Source organism: Tachysurus vachellii, chromosome 8 (genome assembly GCF_030014155.1).
Source record: "Tachysurus vachellii isolate PV-2020 chromosome 8, HZAU_Pvac_v1, whole genome shotgun sequence".
Classification (NCBI taxonomy): domain Eukaryota; kingdom Metazoa; phylum Chordata; class Actinopteri; order Siluriformes; family Bagridae; genus Tachysurus; species Tachysurus vachellii.
The window spans coordinates 8,665,006-8,689,781 of NC_083467.1; the positions used below are offsets into that span (position 1 = coordinate 8,665,006).

Here is a 24,776-nt window from a genome sequence, read left to right on the forward strand (position 1 = left end):
CTTTAATTTTTGCTACACAGCCCAGTGATGCAAGCATTTTCACATTGTTTTTATTAAACACACCATTTTTACACATACAAACCTAACAGAGCACATAGATCACATCTGTATGATCAACACAGGACAGAGTCTGTACTAACGTCTCTTATCGGCTACATTTCAGGCTTCAAGCTATCTGAATTGTACCAGGATTATTTTATACCTTATTGTTATAATTAAACTCAAAACAACGTATTTGTATAGCGCTTTTAACATGTCACATTGTCTTAAAGCAGCTTTACATAAGTATAGAATCAGAAAAGGAAACTGGAGCGATGATTTCATTGATCATCTTTGGTGTGGTATTTAATTAAATCTGAATAGTTAAGCTGTACTGAAGTTAATATGTAAATTATAATGAGATTTTACAGGCAACGTTTTACTGTATTCTTAGGGATGAGTAATAAAGATTGTTAATAATAAAGATTGTTGTTGTTTTTTGCACTTCATCCCCTCCAGCTCTGCTCAGAGTGTGTTAACTTCAGGAGAGCAGAGTCACAAGAAGCTGAAGCATACAAAGGTAAGTTCACTGTTTTTCCACACCAATGTCTCATGCTTATCTCTGCCACTTCACACATATTAGTCTTCAAACAATATTCTTTTTTTAAGATGGAACTGGAATGCATTGTAAAGTTAAACATTTAAAAGAAATAACCTAGTCACCTAACCTAGTTTCATCAGCATCATCTAGCCCAATTCGTGTAACCATCAATTGGTTACACGAATTGGGCTAGATGATGAACCATTGGACATGACTGTTATTTCTGTCTCAAATCTCTAAGATGATTATCACAAAGCATGAGCATCCACAGGGACTCTTATTCCAGGCTCAACCCAGACCATAGACCGGCAAATGAGATGCATTAGCATCTCCGACAATTTACTTGACTGCTGCTTAAATGAGGGTAAATCATGGCCAGGACAGAAATGCTATCATATATCCTTCCACCCTAGTCACAAACTGTTTAAACTCTTCCTCCTCCCATCCAGGAAGAGCTACTGAACATCCGCAACAGAACCAGCAGTTTCTGGGCCTGTTTTTTCCCCACAACAGAACTCTACATTATACCGCTAGGACCCTGATGTCTCACTAACACTTCACTATCTGTAATCACATTGCATTTCTACTCCTCCCTGTATACTCTATTACATCTTTTTCCACCAGTTATAATTGTATATAACTGTACATTCATTGCTTACGCTAGTTTACATCCATTTGTGTATATTATCTGTACATACACTGTATATTTCTTTGTTACTCTTGTACATACAATACACATAATGCAGACATAATGCACTGCATAAATAATTATACTTTTTTAGACATATTTTACTGTCTATACAGCTGGCACTTATTCCTATCTATCTATCTATCTATCTATCTATCTATCTATCTATCTATCTATCTATCTATCTATCTATCTATCATAGCTGCTTTAATCACAAACTTTAGTTTATTGAAATAGATATAAGGTTAAATAGCATTTGATAGCATCCTGAGTCACAGTGGATCCCAAGTATATCCTGGGAACACTAGACCTAAAGAGAGAATACACCCTGGATGTTCATCACAGGACACCATATACTCACACACACCCAATCAATCACACCAAGTTTATCTTGGCCATTCCACCTACTGCCTCATTCTGGGGAGGTAGAAGGAAACTAGAGAACCCAGGGGAAACCCACACAGACATGACAAGAACAAGGCATGCACAGACACTAATCCAAGCTTAGACACAGTCTGGGGACTCTGGAGACGACTCTTAATACTTTTAAATCTATTTGATATCACTCTCTAGATACAACTATTGTTGTCTTTGACAATATAGATAGTCCGCTGTCACTATGAGAAACCCACAGGGCTTTTAATTTAAAAGAAACAGATGGCTGTACAAATAAGGTCATAGATATTAAACACTATTAAAATACCATTAATCTCAGAGTTATAAATGATTTCAGATGTCAGAAGCTGTTGGAATATTTAGGTCCTTGAGCATACTGAGCCCCGAAATTCTGAGGAGGATGAGAAGCTGATTATTTATCTACTGCAAGATGTGTAAACATTCATCCAATATCTAATCAATACAAAAATAGTTGGAACATATAGACACAATGATTTGCACTTATTTGAGAAATGCATTTATCATACTTCTGAATAGTTGTTTAAAATATTACATTAAATAGCAATATTTTAATAACCTGTCATTTAAATGTCTGACCATTGTAAAAATTCTCACAAAAAAAGCTTTAAACACTTTGATGAAAATGAACGGTTCTAATTTGCAAATTATTTTATTTTCTAATTTCTAATTATTTTGTTATATATTTTATTATATATAAATTTATTATATGATTATTTAGTTTGCATATATATATATATATATATATATATATATATATATATATATATATATATATATATATATATATATATATATATTCTAATATATATATATATATATATACACTAAATATATATTCTTTAAGTCTATGTTTTTAAACAGGTTAATTCAAACGTGTACAGAGGAAAATGTTAAAGAGTGTCGCTCTTCAATTTTTTCTTTTCTTTTTTTTTTCACAAGCCACATGCAACTGTGGCTCTATGCTTAGATATTTCATCCTGGACTTCCCCTGAAAGGTGCTCGGTGATGACTGCCACACTCCCTCCACTGGAAAGGGCGATGTTAATCTTGTATATGTAAGACATGTGTCTATAGGCTAAGGTGATGGCACCACCCAGTAGGTAGACATTACGGTACATTACAGATGCTTGCAGGATATAACTGCTGTAGTTCTGTACAAAATCAGACATGTGTGATGGAGGTGAGCACTTTGTAAACATTTGGAGGTGAAACTTTGAAATGCTCAGTGCCATGGAAGAAGGCACACAGATACCTGTTATTGTTTTCAAAGAGATTAAAACTTTGTAGCATAGTTAGCTGTGCAAATAATCAGTATAATATAATTTATGGAGGGCGATTCAATCTAAGTGAAGAAAAGCAGATGCTGAATCTTCACTCCAACAGGTGACTACATGATAAACTACATGATGTTTTTTTCAAGATTTTCAGACACTGAAGCTAAAAACTAGTGTTGTAAGCAGAAGCAAATACAAAACAAAACCACAGCATTGGAAAATTAGGATGCTATTATTCTCTTTTGTTATGTCATTCAAAGTGACCCGAGCCATTCATTGGCATCTATGAGCTCATTTATGTGGAGGACGATAATTAGTGTTTTTCCACTAGCAGCATGGTTGGCTTCAGAAGAACCACACGCTAACCCTGAGAATTACAAAGATATGGAATGAGAATTGACAATGACTAAATTTGGCAGAAAATAATTGGCCAGTAAAGAAATTATTGGAAAGTGGAACATACCTTTAAGAGAGGGCAAGCCACAACATTGGAGGACAAGACACTGACAATAGTCACACACAGCTAGTGTGTTCATTATAGCCTGTCATGCATGCTGTTGAGAAGAAAAATGAATGATGGATGTATGACAGCAGCTTTTCTTCAAATATTCTCTCAAATGTCACTATGTGATCTTTCTGGAATAAACTTCCCCTGGTGGTGAGGAGGAGTAATAAAAGTATTTGGTTGATACAGAGGCAGATGCTACTTTTATACTTTAATCTCTCCATGGAGTTTTTATTTGACCTTCATTTAAGTCTAGTATCTTGAATGAAGATACTGTGCATCTTATTTTATTTAGAAATGTGACCAATGTCAGTCCAGATGGAGACTCCCACTATGATATTTAGCACATGGAAGTGGGCATGTTGGTACAGAGAAAATACCCCAAAGAATACAAATATAACTGCTTGCCAATGACGGTGTCCTGTACCCTTCTGAGAAGAGACAATCGAAATTAAACAAGTGTTTGTTTAATAAGGGATGAGTCATCATTGTGTGGGTTTCTATCAATTTATTTTCGTACTATTTGTGTGACAGTATGGGAGTTTTTACACTCAATTTGGTTTTAACCAGTTCCCAGGATAATAGTCCAAGATTACATGTTAGCACCAGCAGGTTTTTTAAAGCAGTACATTTTTCCAACTATTGTTATTAAATGTTATATATTTTGAGCCAGGATTGGCTTACAGCATTGTCAGCCACCTGAATGTACTTGAAGTGGAGTGCATAAGGTTTGAATAAACAGATATGTGAATAGGTGGAAAAGACCCTGGTGTCATCTCATACAAAGAGACATTGTTCAAGCTACATTGTTCAAGAATTTTTAAAGCCATAAAAATCTCAGACCTGGTCCTGGGATGCTTCTTGCAGTAAAATGGACAAAGTAGGTATTAGATGTTTAAATTGTAGACCTGGCGAAGTTTACTTTAGACCAATTTGACTACTCTTTTTAAATGTTTATACAGTCTACAAATGTTGGGAACTGTGCACAGTTGTCAAGTTGGGTGGATGTACTGTAGGACACAGTCTTCACAATCCCGTTGCACATGACTGAATTGTTTTAGTGCTTCAGCTGCAATCTTATATCACTCCCAGCTCTCAGTATTTTGGAGGCTTTTTCCATTTGAGGACAAATTTTGCTACAGGCATGGTGGACTTCAGCAGTGAGATTTTAGCAACCCCAAAAACACTTCAGAGCTGCAAGGCAACAATATCCATAATGCAATGTCCTGTCCAGTCACTCAGATGCATCTCCAGTGACCATTTGTTCTCACATTTTATAACTACAAGGACTGCCAGATGTGCCAAAGGTAACTAATATTATTTAAAATTTGGTCCCCAAAACTAGCACAACAAAATAGGATAATTTATCCGTCATCTGTCAACTTACTCATGCTGTCAACAGCAGAATTAATGTGCGGTGACGTTCTGTTCAGCCATTGCTCAGCCACACATGATTAATGTGCAACCACACAAATGTACAGCAGCTCTTAACCAAACAGAAGGAAATATACTCTTATCCACTGCAGAATGGGATTGCAAATGGTCAAGAAGTTGATTTAAAAAAATCAGTCACATCACGTAGACAACATGAAGAACTTGATTAGAGTGCACAAGGTTTTAACTCAAAATCCATTCTTGTCTAAGTCTTGACCGTCATTCATGCACTATTCAGTTCATTGAGTTGTAAAGAAGATATATTACACATGGCCTGTAGCTACAGAGTCGAAGCTCGTGGCTGGTAAATTATTTGTTGTGAAATAGATATGTATAATCTATAGACAGGTTTCTAGACAAAAGCATTGGAACCTTATGGCTTCAGATCTCATTCATGCACATGTATATGAAGCACCACCTCCTACAGTCTAATGAGACTCACACTCATTAGTTAATACACCTTAGACTAATCGCTAGCTAACTTTTTTCTCTCATTCTGCTTGGTTCATTCAATTATTCACTTTGAGTAGCCACTTTAACCTGGTCTGGATTTCCCTTCCACAGGAATTGTCGGATGCAGCACAGGCCTTGCATTTGAATCGGCCAAATTTGTGTTTTAGTAAAGAAAGAGGCTGAAGGACGGTTAGAGTTGTCTGTATCTGTAACATGACCTGACCTGACAGGAGAGGACACGCACACACAGGCACACACACACGATAACTAACACATATAAAAACGGATATTTCAGTTTTTTCTTTTTAACAAATTTACAGACACGGATACTGTTTTCACTTTGTCTCTATCGGGTACTAAATATATACAAAAAAAATTGAAGGGGACTTTTGGAAATCCAATATATATATATATATATATATATATATATATATATATATATATATATATATATATATATATATATATATATATATATTTAAATATAACCCCCAGCCTCCACTGCAACGGGGAGTGTGGAAAAGAGGTGAAGAGGCTAGTGCAGACAACTTGGAGTGGGTGGAGAAAAGTGTCAGGAGTGTTGTGTGACAGAAGAGTGTAAGCAAGAATCTAAGGAAAGGTGTGCAAGACCGTAGTGCGATCAGCTATGCAGTATAAATTAGAGACTCTAGCAGTCAAATTCTCAAATTGTCCATGTCCAAATTGTTATGGAAACAACTACAATTAATTGAATGAGTTAATTAAATTTTTATTGAACTACAGCTCTTTTATAGCAGGCATCGTCAAAAATAGGTTTTTAATGATGTTTGACTAAAGGGTCAAGAGATATTCCTCAGGGTGCAAAGATACTTTACATGAAACAGATCAATACAGTAAATTGATACAGAGCGGCAAAGGATTGTCCAGGACTCCATACTTCCTCCACACACTCCTGAGACAGGTAGAGTTTCAGTGTTGGTGTCATTGTATCTTGGAAATCTGTTGCACATGTGAAATAGAATGGTTTTGTTCATGTTCACTCAAATTGGTTAATACAGAGTGTTTACATTGTGTTTACATTGTGTTTACATTGTGTACACTGTACACAATACTGAACATCTCAACTACCACAAGTCCTGACTCACCTTGATGCAAATGTTCAAGCAAGGAAAACTAAGCAGCACTGATACTGTATTTATATCATTATTGGTGAAATTGAAGCATGAAATGTCAGTATCTCAATGTAAAGTAGAAGTTTACAGCATTTACATTTACAGCATCTGACAGACGCCCTTTATCCAGAGCCATGTACAAAAGTGCTTTGAAGTCTCCATCAATGAATTTATTAACACCGCTTCAGGTTACAGACTTAGGATGCCATTAATCCAAGACACTGTACATTTTTTTCTTTTTAAATATACACATAAAACAAACAGGGAAAATAAGTGCTAGTTTAAGTGTTTCAGGATGGGGCAGTGGTAGAGGGCAGTGGTAGAGGGCAGTGGTAGAGGACAGTGATGGAGGGCAGTGGTAGAGGACAGTGATGGAGGGCAGTGGTAGAGGGCAATGGTAGCTCAGTTTTTAAGGTGTTGGCCTACTGATTGGAAGGTTGTGAGTATGAAATCTTGGGCCATCAAACTGCCTCTCAGGGGCCTCTAAATAAGGCCATTAAACCCTCAGTTGCTCAGCAGTATAATGGCATCTGCCAAATGCTGTAAATGTAAATGAGATAACTGTATGTGGTTCTGGATTAGGGTGTCTAGCAAAATGCTTTAAATGTAGGGAATTGGAGGCAGGCTTGTGAAATCAAGGAAGTACTGAATGCAAGAAACCACATTGACGTTTAATAAAAATAAATAAAATTGAATCACAAAACCCATGGGTTTGGTTTGGGTTACTGCCAGACTCAATAATTTGGCTATGTTATTTTGACAGAAAATGTTGTATTTTGTTGCAAAGTGACCCACTTCCCTGTAGGCTCAGGACTGACAGACATGCAACAAGACAAGGACTTAACAAAAGTAGGCCATTAAAGTGGATTAATGCTGTGATTTAAAGAGTGGATCACATCCCTTTAATCAAATCCAATAGCATTTTGGGCTCTGGTTAAAATGTTTCCCATACTACACAACGTTTTCAGACAATCACCCGTCACAGGGTTCACTGTGGTAGGAAGGATGATTGTCAGTGTGTTAGAAATACAGTAAATACAACGAAGCAAAACTGGAATTTGGGGCTTTCTACAAATGAAAAGGCAAATACTACACAGCATTAACAAGTACAACTTTAACTCAGTGTCTGCTATTGATGTACTGTTAAATAAGGAGTTATTTCATTACTTTTATGTGTCTAAGATAATTGAACTTAAATATAATTTGTGTGTCTAAGAAAGCATGAAATAATATTTTCATGCAAGCTTTTTCTTGTTACAAGTAAAAAATTCTTCGATTAGACTATAAAAAAAATCGACTATAAAATATTCATTAGTTTTCAAATGGTTTAGAAGCAAAGATTGGGTCTGCCTACATTTTTTAAATAAAATGTGTGTGTGTTATTGTTTGTTGTGTGCTTTGCTCACAGGCACCAGTAGACAGGTTCTCTTCAATTCCATTAACTTTGTGCCATTCAAATATTAAACAACAATATTGATTGATTGATCAACATGATGTCACTTTATTTGCGAGCAATTTTATCAAGGTCACAGTTTGGTACACGGTGAAAAAAACATGAGCTTTTTTATCGTAACTAAATTTATATGAAATTGTGCACATTTTTAAAATGAGATCAGGTTCTACAGGCAGATATAAAATGGAAGACAGACTTTTATTTAAAAAAAGCAATGAAAATTTCAAAAACAGCTCAAATAAAGCTCAAGTCAGTATTTCATTTAAACTACTAGTAAGATGATTGACAATAATGTACTACCCTTTTTTCAAAATGCAACATATCTAGATAAATTAATAATCTTAAACATACAATATTATACAGTTTTGTAACCCATACCTTGGTTTTGAATGCAGTATTATTTCATAATATGTAGTGTAGGACAATAAAATATTAATACACAACACATCAACATTTGAGGCAAATGGGTTAAAACATCATAAGACCACATCAGGTTCCTCCATATCAGCCAAGAACAGGAGTCTAAGGATGTACTGGGGACTTACTGAAATTAGACAGGTGAAGACTGGAAACACACAGGTAAATTTTTTTCTGATTTCTAATTTTTTCTAATTTTTAACTGTTTAGTTTTGGTGAACCTGTGTTCATTTTTGCCTCATATTCCTGTTCTTGGCTGTCAGGAGTGGAACAAGATTCAGCTGTTGTAGCCAAAGTCAACATGTTTTGCATTCTGAGATACTTTTCTGCTCACCATGATTGCAGAGAGTTGTATTATCTACCATATCCTTTCCTCAGCTCGAACCAATTAGGCCATTCTCCACTGCCCTTTCTCTTCAGTTAATTATTTCTGCCTACAAAAATATCGCTAACAATTCTGATATTTTGAATGAGATCAAAAATAAAATCACTGTGAAATTTTCTCATTTAATGATCCTTCATCAATGGTAGGTCTAAGACATATATTTTTCCAACAGGCCACTTTATTAACAGACGCTGCACACTTTCTCATTCATGCAATTATCCAATCAGCAGCATACAGTTCGAACATACAGTTCGAATCCAACTTCCACCAAGCTGCAACTGCTGGGCCCCTGAGCAAGGCCCTTAAACCTCAATTGCTCAGTTGTATAAACTGAAATAAAAAAAATGTAAGTCACTCTGGATAAGGGTGTCTGCTAAATTAATTAAAGTGTAAATGTAAATGTAAATACATAAAATCATACAGGACATTAACATTAACAAGGTTAATGTGCACATTAAACATCAAAAGGAAGAAAAATCCTTTTGTGATCTTAGTGACTTCGTGGCATAGTTGCTAGTGATAGGTTTGTGTAACACTTACCAAGTAACTGGGGTTTTGTCACAATGACTCAGACTTAAATTAATTGTGTTTTGTTGGTGGAGAACTATTTCATCTGCCATGTTTTTGTGAAATGTTTTGAGAAATCAGTGTTATATTTTATATCACATCTAGCAATTAAAAAAAGGCTTAAAAAAATGATTGATTAAAAAAAAAGAAATCAAGAAGTTAAGCTTTTAACTTTGAAATTCACCTCATACACCTCATGAGACACCTGTGGCCATGTGGTGCCAATCCCCACCAAAATGGTATGAACTTGGGCACTTAGTAGTGTGCAAAGTTAATTTGTCCAAGTGTTGCAGTGAAAGTAATTGATAAACTAGTTTGTCACAAAGTGACACATTGGTGTCTAAGCTCCAGGCTCCCTGGGTTGATTCTGAAGTTGGGTGACTGTGCAAAATTGATCATGTTCTCTTTGTGTCTTTTGCTTGTTGTTCACTTCCCACCCACCTCCCCAAAACATGCCAGCATGTGTATTGACTAATAAATTGCCCCAGTGCTCCCTGAATAAGCATTAGCAACACAGGGACCAGAAAGAAGCAGCTAGTGAATATGAAAGAATAAATAAAGGATGGATTGTGACTGCTCTTTTCCTTTTAGGAATCACAGGACTGCTACTGCAGTCATCAGCCTTCCGCAGGTGTAACAAACACAGATGGCAGGCATCTGCTGTGGAACCATATTACAGCACGTGGAGAGAAACAAATACTCTCATGCACCAAACTGAGTTTTGTCCAAAGTTGCATCATATAATGCCTTAACAGCTTAGTGGTGCTGAAACTATAGTAGCCTACAGTTACACCACATTATTAGTGTTAGTATGCGGCCTCGGACTTTTTTGATTCCCACAATATAGTTGAAAACATGAAAATATTTCTCAGTTAAAACGGTGCACGAACCACGTGTTTACGTAACGCCTCCTCCTCCTCCTCCACCTCATCACCACCACCACCATCCTCATCCTCATCTCTCTCTCTCTCTCTCTCTCTCACACACACACACACACACACAGAGTCGAGGCGAATTGAAACGCGACCGCGTCATTTTAGCGGACGCGACACTTTTTTTTTCTGGGGAGGCAAATGTCTCAGTGATGGACTACTGAAACGCCAAGGAGGAGAGCAACCACAAAATACACTCAAACTAAACAAACAAAACAAAACAAAACAAAACAAAACAAACAAACAAACAAACAAACAAAAGAGCAGCCTACGCGTCAGGACGCACAGATACTCTACCGCGCGTGCGTCTTTAGAGGAAACAGTGTTCTACGCGGCTGACAGGCAATGATGCAAAGCGGAGGTTGTGGAAACTAAAGCGCTTGTAACCGCTGGATTCAGGACTTTCCCCCGAGAAAGGAGAGTACGTGTAAATGTGTCGGAGATATCTGCGCTTTTGAGGCAGGACTCGTCTCTTCTTGGCTTTGTGGATGCTGTGCAGATCCACCCTTGTTCTTCGTCCGTTGCGCGGTGAACTAAAGCCAGGCGAACGGCTTTGCTGCGCGCAGATCCGCCGCGTCTCGCTGTCCACGCGTCACTTCTCCCCTGCTCGCGTCTCCCCCCCTCGCGCAACACATGCACATGATTTCCAGAGTCTATTTTTCACACGGACTGTGCGTGGCGGCGCCCTTTGATACTAAGAAGACTGCCTTGTCACACGAGCCCTACGGCGGCTATTTCACCACGTGAATGAAGACGCCGAAGCCTCGGTGGATACCTATTTTTTCTATGCTCCGTCCCGGAGAGCTGATCGCGTCGTCGTGCTGTCCCTCTTATTCTCCGTCTTATTATTCTTATTATGCAAACGAAATAAGGAGCTCTCCTTCATCAGGGTGTCTGTAAGCTGCTGGATCGCTCCTCGCCCAAATCAATGTGGTTTCTTTGGAACATTTTCAGCAAAGGAACGCATATGCTGCAGTGTCTTTGTGGCAAGAGTCTCAAGAAGAACAAGAACCCAAGTGGTAAGCGGGCGGCAGTCGGCACCTCTGCCGGCGTGCATGCAGACACACACACACACACATACACACACACACGCACACACACACGGTGCAGATCCGCAATCACGCAAAGTCTGGGGACATTAAGTTTGCACACGAGCAACGTGCTGCATGGTGTCCAACTTTTGAACTAAATCACACAGGTATATGTTGGTTCTGGGCTGCAAATGGTGCTGAAGCATTCGCGTTTTTCACACTCTTCGTGTGTTTTGGAAAGGTGTTCAGATATCTGGTGTCATTCCAGCGATGCTGCAGCAGCCCCTGCATCACTTGTCCATTAAACAGGCTGCTCATAGCCTTAATGTTTCCTTGAACGCAATTAGTTGCAATGCGTGTAACCTGTCCCTGTACAGTGTACAAGCTGTGTTGCATCGTATTGAGCTGCAAAGGTGCCTCTCTGATCATGAGCTCATTTGCAGACTTCATGTTTTTTTTTGTTTTTTTGTTTTTTTTTACCTGCAGTTTACTTTTGTCCTGCTTGGATCCAAGCTGCAGCTGCTTTATCTACACCGCACAATAGGTATAAATAGGCACAGAATAAACCAACAGTAGAATAATTTCAACAGGCTCTTTTTCAGCACCTGAAAGAGAGCACCAAATATCATTTAGCTCAGAAGATGCGACAAGAGGCAGAAGTTGATGTGGCCGATAGATATCCCCCCATCACACACACTCACTCACACACACACATGCTGCAGTGTAGTGGATCATAGTGATTTTCCTTCATTCTCACACCGCAGGACGTTCATGTTACCATGTTTTTTTCTGTTCTTTTGTATAATGAATGCAGCTATTTCATTTCCGAATCCTGGTTCTTAATTAAAGCCTGCACTGCCCACTTTGTTAAAACACACTCATGTTAAAATCATGAAGGCCTTGTTAATGAGCTGATGAGTTGTGCCAGGTATATGAGAGGACGGGAAACACTGAAATGTGCAGTGCAGTGTGACTCGAGGACATGGACTGAGAAACACTTATCCCTACTGAGCCAAGCAGGTAATTGAGGTAAAAGATGTTTGCTGCCAGATCCATCAGCTGCAACATTTTTTGGGCCTCATGACAAAATGAGATACAGGGTATCATCAAGTCCAGAAAGAAGTCTAATACTTTCAGCATTTGCACTAGAGGAGAAAGTTTGCACATGTAAATGGCCTTTATTTTCTAAGGCTTGATGCCTTAGAGTTGCACTAATGTACATGTTGCACCAGAGCCTGCTGCTATCACACAGAACACAATCCAAATCACAATTTTTTTCTTCTTAACACTTGTTTTAAGTGAAATGTGTGATTCATCACCGGTTTCATATGAAACAAAGACTCATTGTACTACTGGAACAATAGATATTTTTAATCTCGTTTTTTTTGTTATAATTAGAACAAGTTACAGCAACACATTTGGGAGAGTAATAGCAAGATAAGACTTCAAGCCACAAACTTTGATTACAGAAATGGGATTTGATTTGTGGTCACATCCAGAGGGACACTTTCACAGTTAAATAAAAGCATCATGTCTGTTCTGGCAGTGATTTGAAGTGGCGTGAGCTTTTGATTAAATTGCCATGGCAGTTGCAGGCCTTAGCAACTTGGTGATAATGAAGTGAAGAGTGTTGCTGCTGGATCTAGTCTTGCTGCCCAGTCTGTACTTTTAGATCTGTAACATGGAGCAATAAGAAGATGAAAAGGAGAGAGAGAGAGAGAGAGAGAGAGAGGAGAGAGAGAGAGTGTTGGCTTTCTCACTAGATTTCAGTATTGCATAATGTTTCTCAGTTCAAAGCTTTCTTGTTGTCCTTTATGGACAGTGCATTTGGACAAGTTTTAAAAGTAGACTTTCGATGAATGCCTTCTGCTCCAGCAGATGGCACTTTCAGTTAGCCCCTGTGATGGAAAATGTTTGCCTGGCAGGGATAAAGTCTTGCACTTGACAGTGCCAAAAGTGCCACTGCGTGAATGAGCGTGATTGCTGATGCTATAGACACAGGGTAAACAGAGGTTTGTTTTTGGTTTCCACAGAACTTAGCATTATGGGATAGCAGGAACCTACTCCACTGGGAGACGGGGTAGAACTCGTGATGTGTGCCGAGACAATCTTCTTGCCTACTCATCTGTTACTCATTCTGTAATAGAAGCCTTGTTTAATGTTCTGTCATCATGATGGATTTCCATCATATTCATCTTACAGTGGTTATTTTTGGATTAATGTGCATTGAGAAAAAACTATATAGGTTAGGCAAAAGCAAGATGTTTCAGCTCCTGTCCCTGCGAAGCACTGACTTGTAAACTGTCAACATTTCCAACTCCAACTCCAATCACAGCTAATCCAACTTTTTGTTTTGGCAACACTCTATTAGCATATATCTGTTTGTTTGATAGGAGAGTAGTGGAAGTCTGTTTTTCCTAGCATTCTATATGCATATTATGAAATTCTAATTCTTATTATTAAATACTAATTATATGTAATACATGAATAAGAAAAACAAAGGTATTTTTTCAGGACTGGATAAGGTGTAGCACATGCAAAAACTAATAAAATCAAACTAATAAAATAAAATGATTAATTCTATGTATTTTATTATATATACTGTATATAAGCACATGCGCTACATTTATACAACAGCCATCAATATCTATCTATCTATCTATCTATCTATCTATCTATCTATCTATCTATCCATCGTCGTTTAAATTAATGTTTTCGTTTAGATACATTATCATTTCTACAGTAACTGCATAGCTCGCCTACATGCTACACTGCTACACCAGTAGACAATAAAATAATCTATTGTATTGTAAAGCAAGATTCAGAACTTTTTCTAAAGAATGAGCATAAATGTGGCAGAAACAGATGACCGTCTGAGCCAGGACTCATTCTCCTGAACAGACATTTATTGAACCTTTTTTGAAGGGAGTCTACAGTGTCACTGCTTTGTGACAGTTGCATGAAGTTTTCAGGGTTAAACTGGCAAAGTCTTTAAACTGGATGAGCGAAAGAACTAAATAAGCGTTATTTTTTTGTTGTGTTATTTGTAAGAGAAAGAAAAAAATGAATAAAAAAGGAAGACGTGTTAGCTACAGTATATGCTATAAGGTGATAATAAGAATTAACGTTTCATGGATGTTAAACGTAAATGGATAAATAGTTTCATGCATACTGTACTTTTTTACTGTTTACAAATTGCAATAGTATGAAGAGAACAAACCATAATATATTTTAATACCCTCATCCTTTATCATGAAAGTTTGTAATGATGATTTTTTAAATTTGAATCCTGGCACATTTTTGTGCTCATTAGTAACAGAATCCTGTAGTTTATGGAACTTAGGTCGCTGCTCGATTCACACATAATTTTTTTTACAGTAATGATTACTTTTCTGCCATGAGCTCTACCTTCTTTAGCAAATTTTAAGTAATTTGAGAATTCAGTTTTAGCAAAGGATCCAGTATGTGTGTGGTGGCACAGAGCCCACTGCCAGCTAGAAGGTTCTATGGTCTCACTTATGCCTCATATTGTTGTCATGTCGCACCGTGACACAGATTTGCATGTCAAGACCTGTATGTAAGCAGATCTGTTAGTAGGTGCTGGTATTCTAAGTGTGATATCTATAATAGCATTTTTAGACATTTTGTGGAATGTATTTTTGCTGTATATTTACAGGCTAGACACTGTCATTGCCCATGACGACCAGTCTTCATGCTTTGGGATTTATTTTATACATTACTATTTTAATCTGTTCATACAGCACTTCAGCTATGATCAGCAATTAGCATTGAGTGTACAGTGGTATGACCCAAGAGAGTACTATACATTACGTAAGTCTTAATCTTCACATAATTAATTCCCCCATAGGCTGATTAAGTTGGCTATTCAGCCATTGTTTTATAACTTACGCTTTGCTGCAAAGTGAAACTAGTTAACAGAAATCTTTGGCAAACTTAAAATTCCCTTTCTAGTAAACAGTGAAATTTCCTAATGAACACCATTACAATAAGGTGGTAAATTCTGCAGTAGTAAGCTGAGCGGCCCGACTTTGTTTGGTCTGCCGGTTTCCTCGCAAGTTTCAAGAAATGTCTTAAAGCTTTACCATCAACATCTGAAACATTCAGCTTTGTATTTCTCAGACAGATTATACATATGTCTCTGTGGCATATCACTAAATGAGTTGACATTAACTTACAATCCTTTAGCGTGACCCTTGGATCTGCACACTATGCGCCTTACACTTATCGTCTATTATCTGGATCTCTACCACATGATTATGACTCATCAGAGATCCAACAGACTTGTTTCAGAGAAACGCAGGGTTAATATAATTTTATCGGTGAGCCGACGTCCTTTCCATTGTGCATTTGTAGCAGATGTATTTTCTTCTATCAGGAAACAAACAGAATAAATCAGAAGATTTGCGGAAGGTAATGAAGAACAATTAGATTTTCTGGATCCATCTTAATCTCCATGCAATTTGGTGATGTGTGTAGCTTGGTTATTTTACACTGGTACATTTTCAGCTGCCCATAAGTCCCCAGTGCACTAAATAAATAGTTTATGTGCTTTTTCTTTAATATTGCATCAAAGCAGGCTTCGGCTGCCCACATATCCCACAGTTTACAGCATTATTGACTTATCATTTGTGTTTAAAACAACTGGAATAAATCTAATTGGAAATATTACCTTATGAGTGGTATATTCTAAGTTGCATGCCATTTACCTTGTATTAGTCATTTTATCAGTTACACTTAATATACAGCTTCTTTTTGTAAACGTACAATTATAGACCGTTTAACCTGTCTGTTGCTATGGTAATCATGTTACTCCTCCCGTTCATCCATCAAAGAAAATGGACCAACGTGAGATTTAGACATGCATAGTATCGCTAGTAACCAGTTTTAATTTCAAAAGATCTCTGTTTTTCTTAACTATATTAATTTTCACCATTATTTGGACACGGTATGTTATACACTCACTGTCCACTTTATTAGGAACACCTATACACCACCACATTTATGCAGCTATCTACGTAATCAACCAATCATTTGGCAGCAGATAAAGATCAAGAGCTTCAGTTAAAGTTCACATCAAACATCAGAATGAATGAAGAAATAGTGTGCGTCAGTGCCAGATGGGCTGGTTTGAGTATTTTTGAAACTGCTGATCTCCTGGTATTTTCACACACAACAGTCTTTAGGGTTTACAAAGAATTATGCAGGGGGGAAACAGTTGGTGGAAGAGAGGTTAGAGGAAAATGTCCCGGTGTGCAGAAAAGCATCTTAGTATGTAAAAAGTAAAAAAAAAAAAACTTAAGGTGGAACAGTCTACAACAGCAGAAGGCCACAATCAGATTTTACTCCATTCTTGTAAAGAGTGATTATTTGAGTCCATTCTGATGTTTGATGTGAACATTAACCGAAGCTCTTCACCTTTGTCTGCATGATTTTATGCATTGCACTGCTGTTACATGACTGGTTGATTAGATATCTGCATGAATCTGCAGGTGCAAGTGTTTGTAATATACTATGGATATTAATCTTATGGATGTAACAAAAACTTCACAAACTAGTATATTCATCTTAATATAATCATCTGTCATGTTTTGGCAAATAGATTGATATAAACAAAACAGAAATTGCACAAATTGCAGATTATGCTCCAGAGTGAATACTGCACACTAAGTACTAGACTCTAATACTACAAGCCCTAACAGCACACTAGGGTCAGTGCAGTAAGGCCCAAAGTGTGAGTACACTCTCCCAGAACACTCAACAGCCTCCTGCTGGCCATGTGTGAGACACAGCCGAAGTCAGCATGACATGAAAGATGGAGCTGTTTCATGTCCATTTGGTCTACTGTTGATCACATTAGGCTGTGAGAGTAATGCCACTGGGCTGTTAGATATTATCTGATCTTTCTTTTCTAACTTTTTCTGTGGGTTAAAGTTATAGTTTGGGCTATTTCTTTTGTTTATGGCAATGAATTATATGCAAAGTTTACATGAAATGTTTGTCTCCAGATGCTCCAAAATGATGATTTAACCAGCTTCCAGCATATCTGAATCAATCAAACAGACTGGAACATCTGGGGCTCCATAAACACCATTTTTCCTTATATAAAACCTTCCTAAAAAAATCCTCACATCATATCATGTGACATCTCTCACCATCTTCAAAGACTGTCGCAAATCTCTTGACTGTATTCTATGATTAATTTTGACGTTCCAGTTGAGAGTTTCTTTGGGTGTTTTGATGAATTATAGTCCTAACCATAATAACCTTGGCCATTATCCAATCACGCCAACTAATTTTTAACTATATTATGAGGCATATTGTAATTATAACATCAGAAATCACAATATAGAATTTTGTCCATATTGTGCAGATGATGATTCATCATCTAAAACCTAGCTGCCATTCACTGAGCTGACTGAGTGGCCTTGTATAACGAAGGACACACATTCAAATGCTGAATGAAAGCACATACATGTTTTATAATTCGGATTCCTTTAGATATTTTAGCAAAATACATATTAAATGACAAATAGTGCAAAATACATAATAAAAGGGAAATAGTGAAGATTCATGGCAGTTGAAATATTTTTTTATTCAATATTTTAGTAGCTAAAATTAAAAAAAAATTGAGTATGCACTATGAATAATTTTAGGCAATGCAACGAGCTTTGTCAATATTGAAAAAGCAGAAAACCAGAAAGGTGAAAACCAGATAGTGAACTTAGGCTTTAAGTTGTACAAATAATTAAATCCCTATGAAAAAACCCCTCCTGAATATCATATGAAATGATGCAATTACATATACCATAATCTACTTTAATTGACAACTAAATTATAAATATTTTAAAGATATCCTTTATATTTTATTATCTTGTTCTGGGTCCTCTCTGATCTTCTGCCTTATTTTATGCAATATTGCTTTCTAGCAAAAAAAAAAAAAAAAAAATTATATTTTAGTATAGTGTACAATTTATATGTATGTTTATATGTGTGTATAGTTTATGAAGGACTTGAATTGATAGCTGAATGTTACAGCTACATGTTGTTATTGAAATAAAACCAAAACCCTTCTTTTTTTTCCCTTCCTTTTTTTTTTGCTAGTGACATAAATGTTTTCTGTGTTTGACTACTCCAGTTGCAAAATTCCAGGTTTAATTAAGCACTTATCTCCAGAATTGTCCAGAGTAATAAACTAGCAAACAATAATGTTGATTATAGATGAAGGTCATAAAAACACTTTTAATACAGGTGCTCAGAAACGTTTCTAATTTAAAATGATAACCAGATATCTTACTTTGAAATGCTGATAGGCATCAACTCACCATGTGTTCCAGATGATGGAAAATACTTTCAATTTCATCTGGTCACAGTGTTTTTGCACCAGATTGTAGAATGACCCATATACATTGCTGTGTATTTTGGACTTCAAAAACTTACACTTAATAAATATAGATTATTTTATTCTCTAGACCTATATAATATATATTAATTTTACAAACCTGAATTACAAATCAGTGTCAGGCAGCAGGGATGGTCGCAAGGTAGGTTGTAGGTATACAAAAGCTTTATCAGATAAGCCTGAAAGTAGTCCAATGTGTACAGCAACATAAAGAACAGGAAATGCACATTGGCCAGATGATCAGTAAACAGCATGAACTACGCAAGACAGGAGTCAAAAACTTGAAAATCAAAAACTGGATCAAAACCTTGTGTAGTGTCAGTGTAGGCTTGGTATCAAATGGTAACAAGGTCACAGAGCATATACTGATATGATGGTGAAGAAGTCCTTTAGTAATGAAGGTGTGTGCAGGTGTGTTCAGAGGTGCGTGATCAGTACGATGGTGACTGTGACACTGTTATTGGGTGTTTGGTGTAGTAGTTCATGGTGGCTATGTTTGTAGGCCATGTTGTGTTCAGTAGATGTATCGTAACTGTGATTTTACTGTTGACATGACAACTAGACACCAATATATCTTTTTTCACTGGGTCTTATAATACTGGAAAGTTTGATTTGCAACTTAAAAATAGTTTCACCATTGCAATAGTAGCGTTTTGATTTGATACATTGATTGGTATTTGATTGATATTACTTTCAGATGAGATGAATTTAGTTCTGCGGTTCAATGAAAATAGTTTTACTACAATATCAACACGGCTGGGAATATGAATGTAGTGCTGCAGATCAGAAAATGTGCCAGACGTGCTGTAATCACATCTGCTTGCTGTCCCAACTGGCTTTTGGCTGCTTGTCGGATTGTATCAACGTTACTGCGGATTCATTATCCGAATTTAAATCATTTTCAGGACCCACGTCAACATGTTTACTTTTGTTTTATGACAATGGTATATAGGTGTTAAAGTCTTAATTTAGGTCCTCAGCTGATTATCAAGCCTTTGTTGAACTGAAAGAAGTGTATATTTGCAGGGCAGGGCAACATAGTGCATTGGCAAAATATAAAACCTGGGCATTTTAATAATTGAATAGTGCTGATATGGGAGTTTTTACTCTTTTTTTATTTTTATAATTCCCACTTTTACGCGAATGTCAAGGCTGCTGCCAGTGTAATATGTCTCAAATCCTGTACTTTGCAAATCATGGCTTGTGTAATTCAGCTGCAGGGAGAGTTATTACAGTGTAATGCTGGAACTGCCGAAGCCATTCATACAAAATGAGGTACTGTGTGCCAAACTCTGCATGAATCTTGAAGACTAGTTTGAACTGGTGAACAAAAGAAGAAAACTATATCATTAGCTTATGCTCTTTTGCTTAGATTGCTGTGTGAAACATTATCAAAAATTACAATTCTTTGTGCCGTGAGCATTATATCTGCTCCTATAAAACGCCCATTCTCGCAGGGTTCGAGGTTCTGTGAGGGTTTGCTGGATAGTTACGGCTTCTTGGCTTTCTAAAACATTTGGTACGTAACATTTTTTGCCAGTGTCAGCACACATAGAGAATTACTGACAGGATGTTTTCTTTGTTAATTTGAATACATATGTTCTTGAATCAAGAAATTTTGGGTTGACGAATAGCTCTTCTCTTTATTTTGTAATAAAGATGTATTATGATTTGAGAGAGGATTCATTTAGGATGCAATTCTTTACTAAAAGTAAAACTGCTAAATTAAGTCTTACAATGGGATCACATCACATGTAAAATCTGACTAATGTAGACAATTTCCAGCCTCTTACCAGACAAAACATACACAATTTACAGAAACAAGTGAGCTCTCAGATTAAACAAATAATAGAAACAGTTCATGTGAGTACAAGAAGGACAAGTAGAAGAGGTTTCTATAGTATATAAATGTTCCCCGTGGCTCTGTGTAGGACAAAGTGGTACAGAAAATGGATGGATATGAGTCATTAATGATAAACAGGTTAAAATAATGATGATGGATAATGATGAAGGATGGAGTCTGTAGGCAACTGTTGGAAATGGTATGACGTATGGCTGAGAGTGGGATGAGCTCTAACAAGTTTAAATAGTTATTTGGGGTCTTACTGTAATTCTAATTTGATTTACATTACATTACGTTACAGTTTCATTACAATTTTCAGAACAAGAAAATGTTAGTTATTAAATCATTTCGAAATATCTGAAAGCAAATCAAGGATAAAATGATGAGATAACACACTTTAAACCTGCTTGGACATGCAGTCATTCATTCATTCATTCATTCATCTTCTACCGCTTATCCGAACTACCTCGGGTCACGGGGAGCCTGTGCCTATCTCAGGCGTCATCGGGCATCAAGGCAGGATACACCCTGGACGGAGTGCCAACCCATCGCAGGGCACACACACACACTCATTCACTCACGCAATCACACACTAGGGACAATTTTCCAGAGATGCCAATCAACCTACCATGCATGTCTTTGGACTGGGGGAGGAAACCGGAGTACCCGGAGGAAACCCCCGAGGCACGGGGAGAACATGCAAACTCCACACACACAAGGTGGAGGCAGGAATCGAACCCCGACCCTGGAGGTGTGAGGCGAACGTGCTAACCACTAAGCCACTAAACCACTAAGTAGTTAACAGAAATTAGTTCTGTGTCTAGCTCCAGTTCCAGTGTATTAAGTATAAATCATTGTGGTTTGTACAGAGAATCAGGAAGGTAGCTGTTTCTGAGGATTAGCCACCCATCAACACAAACACAAAAGGTTGTGTGCTGTTGTGCTGCAGTCTGGGAGAGAGTTCTTGGATGGCTGCCCCAGTGAACTGCATTTTGCTTCTACGCAGGACAAAGTGTCTGTCCTTACTGTACCTGAACTTGTACTGGAGGTCAGAGGAAAAAACTCCAACAGTACAGTTAATGGGTGTGATGTGCATTAGGTACGTTATATGCTGTTTTTTATTCACACTCCTGCCATGTTATTACAGCATGTAGGTTTGACCTACAACAGAGAAAAATGTCATAAAAGTGTGTGTTGTCTCAGAAAGCTAATATTTTGAAAGATGAAAGCAGTGCATGACTTGATCAGTGAATGGAGAGCATAAAATATTATGGTAGGATTAGATTCAGGCAGCAAGGACTAATAAGTTTCAGTGGCAATATCCCACATGGTCACCACCATGGCCTAGTTTTGATTCATGGCCAAGAAAACAATCCAGCCACTGAAGAGTTAACTCTCAGTGTCGGACTCAAGCCCGGATAAAAATGGGAGGGTTGCGTAAAACCTGTGCCAAATCAAAATATACGAATTAGATGGTTTGCTTTGACCAGCCCGAACAGAGAGCAGCTGAAGAACAACAGCCTATGTATGTATTAAATTCCCAAATATTGCAGAAAAGATTGGCAATACTTATTTTGATTTTTTGATGGCTGATAATTAATCTGTGCATAATTCATTTAAAATATGGTTCCAGACAATTCTTGCATTGAGGAGATCGTATTTGATTGCATATTGTCATGGCATGCATCATATCGACTTACATTTTTAGCATCATGCATTGTTTCAGTGATCTTTTTGCTCCAGTATTTAAAAGCAAGATATTACTTTTTACAGGTTTATGGCTGATATATTATATATTGTTGTGTAGTGAGTTTTAATAAGTTCAAATAGCTAGGACTTTAGGACTTTACTGTAATACTACTTTGAACATTTTAACATTTTGGCACTTTAAGAGTTAATTGTTACCCAGAAGTTCAAAATCAGAAAATCAAGTAAATATATTATTCCCCAATAACAGTAACTTACAGTAACTTGGATCAAATGATTTAATTTTAAACTAATTGGACATGCTTCATCAAGATTGTGGTCCATGAGCCTACAGCTAAAAACAGCTATTTAAAAACAGTAAGATATCTTTTTTTAAAGCAATATATTAGAATGCATACTAAATGTATATAGCAGGGTATCAGCAAAGTGAGACTAGGCAAACCAAACATGGAAAAACAGGCAATCAGAGATGGGAATAACATGGGGAAAAAAGGCTTTGTAAATGAGTGAGTGAAAACACAAACAGAGCATTACTTCACTGAGAATTTAGTGCATGAGTGTCTGTTAAATAGTGTGTAATTGAAAGCAGTATTTCAATTGTATGTGTGTGTGTGTGTGTGTGTGTGTGTGTGTGTGTGTGTGTGTGTGTGTGTGTGTGTGAAACGTCTGCCATGAGTTGCCATGAATTCTGTAAACTGTAATAATCTTGAGCACCCTTGTTTTTTGCCTGTGGTATGTTTTGGAAAGTGGAGCTCATGACCATGCCATGTACAGTGACACAGGTCCAGGGTTTGATCAGGACCTTTACCTGATTTTTTTGTATGTTCAAGGCACTTATTTTTTACATGCATAGTATCTGTAGCATTTATAGCATCAAGTTAGGGTTATTGTTAACAGATACGTAGACTCACACGCACACACACACACACACACACGATTATTCAACTAGATGATGGCACTTAGCGTTTTAGTTTTGTAAACTTTTTTGTATAATGTAGTTTTTCTCAGACTCAAACAGGACGTCACTGGTACTAAATGGTGCATTGGGAGAAATAAGGGCTCCAGCAGTTACAATGTGAACTTAAAAAAACCATTGGAATAATTTTGTTTTATCCTTGACCCCATCTCTTCCCATCCATGCACATGGACATGAAACCCTGACTTTACAATACAGTATACAGTAGCCCTACAATAGAGTACAGTGCAATCCATTTGCTGGCTAAACTTCCATCCTGTCATTTTACTTGGATAATTTTATAATGGACAGTTAAACTATAAACATACAGAACAATCACATTCCAAGTAACCTACTAATTCCGTGATTAATTCTTAATAACTAGGATGAGACAAGTGTCGGTATTTTGATTAAACAGATCTAGTGCACTTGTGAGTGGATGTCTTTGCTCTCACCCATCTGAAGGACAATTTCCCCACTATACTCCAGGATAGTGATGCTATGAGTAGTCTGGTGAACGCTTACAGAGGTGTAGCCATAAACACTTGGAATGCTGACATGCCTAATTACTAATTTGTTGCTAGAATCATTGATTTAATCATTTTTATCATTGCTAAAAACATTAAAAATAACTTGATCTCCATTGCAGTTTGCATCTTTTTCCATCTAAAACACATCTCCCGGATTTAATCTTAGAAACATTTGTTGCTTCTTTTTGCATTGATTCATGATTCATTCTGAACTGTGAAGGCGGGGCATTTTTTCAACAAAGCTAAAAGGAGGAATATAAACTGAGCCAATGTGTCCAGCTTATTTTTAGGCATTTTTTTTTCTCAGATGAACATAAAAAACCCATTGTTAAAAAAAATCAGTAAGCATAATTTCAAATAATGCCTTGAAGGCAGTACTAGCTGAGCCAGTAATCAGTCCCTGAAGGATTTAATAAATTAATGAAATAAAAACAGAGTTTTGTTGTGTGACATCATAAAATACTTATTTGGCCAAAACCCTATTTTATTCATGTTCCTTGAACATGAGAACAACTATTATAGTAAGCAATTACATATGTGTCCTCACTGGCAGTAGTATAAAAGAAGAATCCTGTGCCTGCAATTTCTCCAATTAAAAAAAGTCAAGTCAAGTCAATAAGCTTTTATTGTCATTTCAACCATATATAGCTGACACAGTACATAGTGAAATGAGACAATGTTTCTCCAATACCATGATGCTACATGAAACAACACAGAGCTAAGGACTTTAGGTAAGTTGGCCTAGCCACATTAAGTGCATCTGTGCAACCTAGTGCAAACGGTACAAGACAGAAGACAGTGCAAACAAACAATACAAAACAATACAAAAACATTATTTTGTATATTCTACAGTACATGTGACACAATACTAGAGTGAACTAAACAGCAGTTGAATGTATGTGCAAGACAGCATGGGCAAAGATGGCAAAAACAGTGCAAAACAGCATGTAAACAGCCTTATGTGGGTGGTGCTGCACAAATAACTCTGCAAGCTGCAGCAAAATCAAGCATGTTTGGTCTCAACAATAAGAAAA

General features: G+C 37.0%; 1 protein-coding gene across 1 annotated transcript in view; it reads left to right on the plus strand.

Annotated features, from left to right (window-relative positions):
- The first annotated feature begins 10,326 nt into the window (after positions 1 to 10,326).
- The window catches only part of fgf14 (fibroblast growth factor 14), a 136,580-nt gene continuing 122,130 nt past the window's right edge, over positions 10,327 to 24,776 (plus strand). The window contains exon 1 of the mRNA XM_060876096.1: positions 10,327 to 11,275. Within this exon, the coding sequence (XP_060732079.1) occupies positions 11,185 to 11,275 (91 nt within the window). The 5' untranslated portion in view covers positions 10,327 to 11,184. The remainder of the gene's footprint in view (positions 11,276 to 24,776) is intronic.